The 7,958-nt window shown below is 35.6% G+C and overlaps 1 protein-coding gene across 2 annotated transcripts; it reads left to right on the top strand.

The window, feature by feature from the left end:
• Positions 1 to 660: 660 nt before the first annotated feature.
• Positions 661 to 7,958, top strand: LOC122038748 (transcription factor EMB1444-like). Of its 2 annotated transcripts, none has more exons than XM_042598667.1 (12): positions 661 to 798; positions 1,021 to 1,493; positions 1,909 to 2,115; positions 3,143 to 3,221; positions 3,310 to 3,351; positions 3,430 to 3,489; positions 4,646 to 5,081; positions 5,219 to 5,844; positions 5,924 to 6,022; positions 6,561 to 6,701; positions 6,849 to 6,974; positions 7,065 to 7,524. In XM_042598667.1, the coding sequence occupies exons 2-12, from the start codon at positions 1,396 to 1,398 to the stop codon at positions 7,152 to 7,154; spliced, it is 2,004 nt and encodes a 667-aa protein (XP_042454601.1). In that variant the 5' UTR covers positions 661 to 798; positions 1,021 to 1,395; the 3' UTR covers positions 7,155 to 7,524. The 2 variants fall into 2 exon arrangements, with proteins under 2 accessions (XP_042454601.1, XP_042454602.1); XM_042598668.1 differs by lacking the exon at positions 661 to 798 and adding an exon at positions 7,564 to 7,958 and having other exon boundaries at positions 7,065 to 7,186.

Raw genomic sequence — 7,958 nt, 5'->3', positions numbered from 1 at the left:
TACATAATTAATAGATAATTAAAGGCAGTGCTGTCTTCAGACGTTAATTGTATTCTTTATATTTTTCTTCATTATCTGCTTTGCTTGCTGGTGTCGATGCCAGCTGCAACGTTCATGTCACTCTTTTCAATATATAAATTAATCTTATCGACCGACCAAATTAAAATTATAAATTTGGTTTGGGATTTGTTTATTGAGAAAAATCATAATTAATTAAGGAGCTCCTCATTTTCATTATTGTCAAACAGCGAACAGTTTTTAAAATATATTAAAATACTAAATAATTTTAGTCAAATTACTCTATATTATAATACTTTCAAGTAAAATTAGTATGTATTATATTAATTTTAAATAAAACTAATAATATTAGAATGAAGATATTTTTACCAGCTCAAATTTTCTAGCAATAAAATTTTATAAATAAATAAATCAATGGAGAAAAAATAAATTATTTTGAATATCTTCCAATGAAAATCTCTGTATATATATTTTAAAATTTCTCTAAAATATTACTTTAAGCGACCATACTTATGCGACGTTTTCTCGCGCCGTCGCTAAGTGACCCGCCTTTATTACCTGCTTTGTAAGTGGAAGGATCGCGGGGCCCTTTCTCGGATAAAAACCGGTGCTATTTAAATGCAGTTCATTCGCACCATTCACGTCCGGAAACAGGCAAAGTCAAAAGAATAGCCGCGCGACCTCGCTCATCACGCTCGCCGTGGCACAAGACGATCAAGAACAGGAGTTGAGATCTTTGGCTTCGATTTCCTTTTCGTTCGCTTCTTGTTGTTTCCTGAGGTGATTCTTACGGCTTTCAATGGATTTCGTTTGTTCCTTTTTTAGGGATTGTTACTTAGGATTTGACAGATGCGTCATCAAGTTACAATTTTTTGGGGAAGTTTTTTTTTTCCTTCAAAGATTTGTGAAAAGTGGAAAGATTGTTGCTTGGATACATAAAAGAGTGCATAAATCGATACTGCTTCATAACTAAACTTTACGTTTCTTGTATCGGATTTGTAGTAAGGTTGAAAAGATGGTGCCGCATGAAAGATGATCGCATCAGTAACCAGAGAGCAGTTGTAGGTGATCGAACCCTTCAGGTTGAACCTTGAGCAATCGGAACAACGGGGTCTAACAACTTGTTGAATTCTCTGTCACTGGTTCTTCTTCTGTCGCACAGCAGTTGCCTGAGTCCAACAAGACTCATAGCCTGCCTGAAAGTCATCAGGGGGAGACAAACAATGCGCATATTGTTTCTGTGTTCTGCTGAGCCACCGATCAAACGAGCTGGTTTGCGTTGGAAGCAAGCAGGACGAGACTCATATAGAGGGAGTTGACCAGGAGTGTATCGTTCTGAACAACTTCACTGTTTCAGAGATTCACTGCAACTTTCCAATGAGAAATTCTTCTGAGCTAAGGCAGCTACTGAGGCGTCTGTGCCAAAATACACAGTGGGATTATGCTGGATTTTGGAAGCTTGAGCAGGACAAGATGTAAGATTATTTGTTATATCCTTAACTGGTTACTTAAAGTTGTTTCTGTTGTTTCGTGCCAAAAAAAAAAGATTGGTCACTTGACTTATGACAGCATATATAAACTTAATGCTCTGCCTAATCAGAAATAGAACCAATTTTGTTTTTTCAATTAAATCTAGGAACTGTTACTCCCTTTAGGATTGGTTTACTTGGATGGATAAATAAGAGGGAGAGGGAGACAGAGGGAAGGTAAGTGAAAAAATGAACTTAACACAATTTCTGTCTTTTCACTTGAGTAAATTCAGCCTTCATGTGTGAGCTTAACCTAGGTTAGATCCTTGTCTATTTGAACATAAATTTATTATATTAAAGTAGAATTATACATAATCTACAACAATTTTTCCTCCTGATGTTTGTGCATTTGTTGTTTCAGGATATTGACTTGGGAGGATGACTATTTTAACGAGGAAAAAGAAAAGTATAGATTGGAGGAGACACACTCTTGTGAGTCTTCTTACATTAATCGTAGGGTGATATCTTTTGCTAATTCTATGAATGCTGAAGACCAGAGATTTGCAAGCGATCCAGTTAAGTTGGCTTTGGCAGATATGAAACGGCATAAATACTCGCTTGGCCAGGGGTATGCTGGCTGAATCATTATTCTTGCTTAACACACTGCTTTAGTCTTCTTGAATGACTAGTCATGTTTTAGTCAAGGTGCTACATGTAAAGTTATCCAAATCTCCATTGTTTAACACTGATTGTCTGACTAAAATGGCTTTCTTTCTTAAAGTTGGTTTGGTTTGCTAAGTTGATTTTGGAACCTTTGACTGTCTTCTAGCTCATGTATTTAAACAATGGGCTTGTGCTCAGCATAATCATGTTGGGCTCTGATATTTACATTCAAGCTTGTTTGTCAAAAGAACTCAACTAAATAAAAAACTTTCTTCTTATGCTTAATCTAATTTTTGATTTGGTAATTGAATTTGTTTGTTAACTTTTAGATTTGTTATAATTTTATAAACAAATAAAGCAAGGTACATAAATTTCTCTAGGCTCCATGAATTTGCATAATGTGTGTTAATGCTACAGCACTATGATTTAAAATAATTTTAAAAAGTTATTATGCACAGTTTTATATAACATTTGTTTCTTTTGCCGAAAAATACTTCAGGTATGTCTTATGTTGATATAACATTTTTAAATTGAATATGAAAGTATACTTATACATGTCATAATATATTTAACACACACTAATATACTTAAGAATAAAACTTCAAACATATAATTGTATGCCATGTTCAATACTTAAACAAGCTAAGCAACTTACTAGTTTGGAAACAATCTTGTTTACAAACATTAATCACTTTTTTGATGAGCTGCTAATGGAATTTATTTGTGAACCTTTTGCATGTTTGTTACCATTGATGATTCGTTTTTTTATGTTATGAAGGCTATTTTCACTTACTGTCTTCAAGCAAACATTAATGAGCATTCATTCAAAAATGATGAGTTTGTCGATAACCTTTGTGTTTTCCTTTTTTTTTTTGAAAAGCACTTGGTACTCAACTTGATATTTAGATTCTCACATCAACATCCTATCATGCTAGCTGTTGTTTTCTTAATAAGACTTCTTAGTTTGGTAGCATGCATCCATCTACGTACAGGTTTGTAGGAGAAGCAGCACGTAGTCAGCAGCACTGTTGGCTCTTTTTTAGTGCATCAAAATCAAAAATCCAACCAGATGTGAGTTTGTTGAGTAACTGACAAATTAACTACTATTACTTTGCTGCATTGAATAAAATGTGAAATGTGGAATTATTTCTTTTTACAGATATTCAAGGATTGGCAACTTCAGTTGGCAGCAAAAATCAAGGTATTGACACCCATTCTCTTACCTTCTGCCTATTGCTTTTGCTAAGAAATGCACTTAGGCTATTTGTTGGTTTTGCAGACAGTACTGCTTGTACCAGTTGACCACTATGGAGTTGTGCAGCTGGGATCATTAGAAACGGTTGGTCCTCTTGTCTAGTTGTAGGGTTCATCCTTGTATTTTAATGTTTAATTCCACTTGCTATTATATTTTCTTTGTGGCTGGAGTTCCATGAGTTAGTAGAAATGTCAGATATCAGCTACAAATAAATGCCCCAGTAAATATGATTAAAAATTAAAGCATTCGTGATTAAGTTCTACTTTCTTTCTAAGTCAGAAATGAGTTTTCATACTATTCAGAAGGGAGGGAAAGAACTAGAACAATCTTCCATCCTTGTCCAGAGTTGCTCTTGCTTTGATTTCCAATGGCATTCCCACTAATAATTGGTCCAAATAAAAATCCAGGATCACAGTATTGCGATTGAACAACCTTTTCTGTCATCTATGCCTTCTTGGAGAGAATCAATGGAGTTAGACAATTTATACCATCTTGAACAGACCCTTTTTATAATGATTGGTTTTCTACTCTGAACATTCTCTTCACTAGTTAAAGATAGCTTCTAACTACTTGTATTCTTGATTTGCAGTTATTTTCCTCTAGTTTTACATTTCTATACTACGTGAACCAGGGTTGTTAGTTTGATCATGCAACCAGGGTTTCTCTTAAGGACTACTTTAGGTTTCTATATCTTTTAAGGGTTTCACTTAATGATTAGTTTGCCATTGAATAGTTGTCTTAGGTATAAGCTCAAAGGAATAATGTCTCAAAGTATTATAGAATATTTTCAAAAATAACCACACGCCCAATGAATTTGCCCATACGAATAATGCTGTCTGTGATTACACAATAAGAAACACATGAAGTACCTTTAATTTAAGCCATCTTTTCTTATTTCTCCATTCCAATCATTTAAGAACATCTAAGTTCTTTCCCATTTACAAACCAGCATATCTAATTCATCCCAAAAGTGCTCAATTTAAATCATGCATAAGTAAATGACATAAGGAAATAAACAAGAATACCAACCTTGTGAAAGAATCTTCATAATCCCCATGGTCCAAGAAACATCATTAAACTCCTCTTATGACCAAATTTACAAGATAAAGCCAAGCCCAACATATATATTTCATTTTGCAATATCTGATAATCTTTCTGAGTTTTGATTCTGTCCATTATTGTGGAGGTTTTATTATACACATGATGCATTTTGAATGAATTCATCTCTCTGTAACTTCAGGTTGTTGAAGATTCAGAATTTGTACTGCACATTAGAAACTCTTTTTATACATTTTATCATGGCTTGGGACCGCATGAATTTATAGATTCAGGCATCAATTGTTCACCCCTCTGGTCACCAGCTATTGTGCCTCTGTTGGGAAACGGTTCGACATCAAATTTTGGTTCATTTAATACTGACCAGTCACAGCAGCTTTTGACTATGGACCAGAACATGTTATCTATTTTTCTGGTTGACCATGATTCTTCACAAAAGTTGATGGACCACATGTTAGGAACAGATGCAATATTGGATACAGATGAATACTCAGTTAAGGAAAGGTGCAACAGTGTGTGGTCCGGTTCCATTGAAGGAGCACAGTTTGGTAATCACCCAAATACCATAACTGAAGGTGAAATGTCTGAATTTACCATCACTCAAAATGAGCAAAAAATAGGTATGGAACAATTAATTTTGTTTTTTTTTTGTTCACAATTGCTTTTAAAGAAAACCATGTTTATGATCTGAGTCTCAAAGATATTTCATACAAGGAAACAGAAAAGAATTATGCTAATAAGATTAGTTCTTTAACAGAGAGCATTTTTCAAGGTTCACGCAATGAGCCAGAGCTACACAAGGCACTGGGAATGACTTATGTGGAAGACTATAATAACTGTTTCTCTAACACTACACTTGGAAGTTCAGTTGCCATCTCAAACTCTGGGGCATCTGAATATCATGACTATATATTTGATGATGCTAGTGCATGCTTTGTTACAGAAAGTGAGACAGATCTGTTAGATGCGGTGGTGAGCAGTTTACAGTTGTGCCCAGATGATAGCTCTATTGGGGAAAAACTTTTCAGATCATTTGGTAATGATTGTCTGGAGCTGTTTGATTCTTGTTTGACAGAAAATAAATGTGAATCTAGTGTTTTGGACCTGGGTAGCTTCTTGCCAACAAATCAACAGGGGTCCCCATCTCTATCAAAAGCTGAAGGATTTATAAATTCTCCAACTAATTCATGCAAGAGTTTTTGTATGTCTACTACTGAAGACCAAATTAATCACAAGACTAAAGTACACAATGGTCGAAAGTTGCCCGTATTAAACAAAAGAGGTGCTAGAAATGGCAACAACTACAAACAGAGACCAAGAGACAGACAATTAATCCAAGACCGAGTTAAGGAATTGCGCGGACTAATTCCTAATGGATCAAAAGTAAGATGAGCAATATTGAGCTACTAATTAATTTAACATACTTGAAATGATGCATTCTGATGATGGTTCTGCTATACAGTGCAGCATTGATACATTATTGGATAGAACTGTAAGCCATATGCTATTCTTAGAAAGTATTTCCTCTCACGCTGAGAAATTGAAACAGAATTCACATGAGGTAGGCGGCTCTAAGCAACTCCTTTTATCATATATGCAGATTTCTAAGCATTGTATTATTCAATCTTAGTGGCTTTCATCCCCTTGTTTTCTTGGAAATGGTGAAAATATTTCAGATTATGCCAATATTCAAGCCACAATAAAATTAATCTGCCACCCCATGCACATGGTTAATGCTTGCTTATATACCTTCAGCTATGAGATGGCAGCCTTGTTATATCGAGAACGTCAAATTAAGCTTGTATCAACAATAGGATTGTATACATAAAGCCATCTTAATGTAGATGCAAGGTCTGAGGGCTCAACTTCATCTGCTACACAATGTATGAGGCCGCCCTGAACACTTTTTTCTCTTGGAGAATGCCTTCATCCTGGTTGTAATTGTACTGATTACTTGGAGGCAAAAACCATGCTTAAAATGTGTCCTAGAGAAGTAGAGTATGACGACACAAACACTGTTAACATATTTCAAGAACACTACTTGTAATATATTGTCACTGACAAACCAGGATGACTATGGGCTATAAATTGATTTGCAGGTTAAAAGAGAGGTTAAGAGTTCTGCTAAACCTGGGACCGAATCCAGTGGGCCCAAAACAACCTGGGAACAGGGTACTGAACAAGAAATTTGGCCCGTAGTTGTTGAATACCTCAATCAGCCAGGGCAAATCCTTGTAGAGGTACCATTTAGAAATAATTATTTGCAACATATCCCTCTATAACTTGTAAATATTCCTTCCTCATGACTGTCTTGGTAGGCCTCCTTGCCTTACAGTTCCTGTCAAGATTTTTACCACATCCTTTTTCTAAGCTATGAATCCCATCAGGTTCTGTGCAATGACTATGGGCTCTTTCTCGAGATTGCCAACATCATTAGGCACCTAGAGCTGACTATCCTGAAAGGAGTTCTTGAGAGTAGATCAAATGAGCTTTGGGCTCATTTTGTCGTTGAGGTAGGCTGATGTTCTAACTCTACTCTTAAAACTGTGATGTATAAGAAATCCGTCCTAATACTTTCTTCTCTTTTTTCCCCCCTTTGAAAGGTTTCCAGAGGTTTCCACAGGATGCATATTCTTTGGCCATTGATGCAGCTATTGCAGAGAAATTATGTAGCTGTTCCAAGGAAGTTATGATTCTTGCGTTATTACAGTGCTTCTGTAAAAATGTAAATGGATGCTCAACCACATGAACTACCACTTCTGAGATCATAAGTGCAGGCACAACTATTATGCACTCTGTTTGAATGTATAGTTTCAATAATTGGTGGTGTTCATCTTTCTTGTTTGCGTTTTCTTCTTGCAAGGGATGGTTGCTTTCTGCAGTGACAAGTTTGGTTATTTATATATATGTGTGTATAAACTTTACTAGTGTTATTACAACTTCGTTATTAATTTTTTTTTAAAAAAACCTTTGCTTGCAAAATCATATATACATATCAACTAAACTTGTGTTCTTCTCTTCCTCATGAATTTACCTACTTCTTTCTTGAACTCCCACTTATTTGTCGTAGTGTACTCACCACCTCTTTCTGCTTATCCTCAGGTAGCAGCTGGGCGAATGCAGCTTCTCAGAAACTAAGCGATTAGTGAAGAAGATCGAGGGAAAAAAAACTAAATAGATTGAAAATAAAACAATAAAACCTGATCATAACAACACAACACTGTGAGAAACATTGCATCCCAACAAAAGTGAGCTGCAGTATGCTACTGCATCTACCTGTTGATCAAGTTCCCATGCTGCAGTGTGTCTCCGAGTTCCTGTAGCTGGATTCTTTGATCTCTCGACCTCACTAAATGCGTTTCATGAACATGCCACTGCAAATATTCCCTCTTAATTCACAAAACTGTAGCACTTTAAATTTCCTGCAGACTTGTGTTCTAATACGTGATTAAGATACAAAGGTTCATTGATAAAATAAAGCAAGCCATTGTGCCTCA

This window comes from Zingiber officinale, chromosome 1A, assembly GCF_018446385.1.
Source record: "Zingiber officinale cultivar Zhangliang chromosome 1A, Zo_v1.1, whole genome shotgun sequence".
Lineage (NCBI taxonomy): Eukaryota > Viridiplantae > Streptophyta > Magnoliopsida > Zingiberales > Zingiberaceae > Zingiber > Zingiber officinale.
The sequence above is the reverse complement of the archived record's forward strand: the minus strand, read 5'-3'. Positions and strand labels throughout refer to the sequence as shown.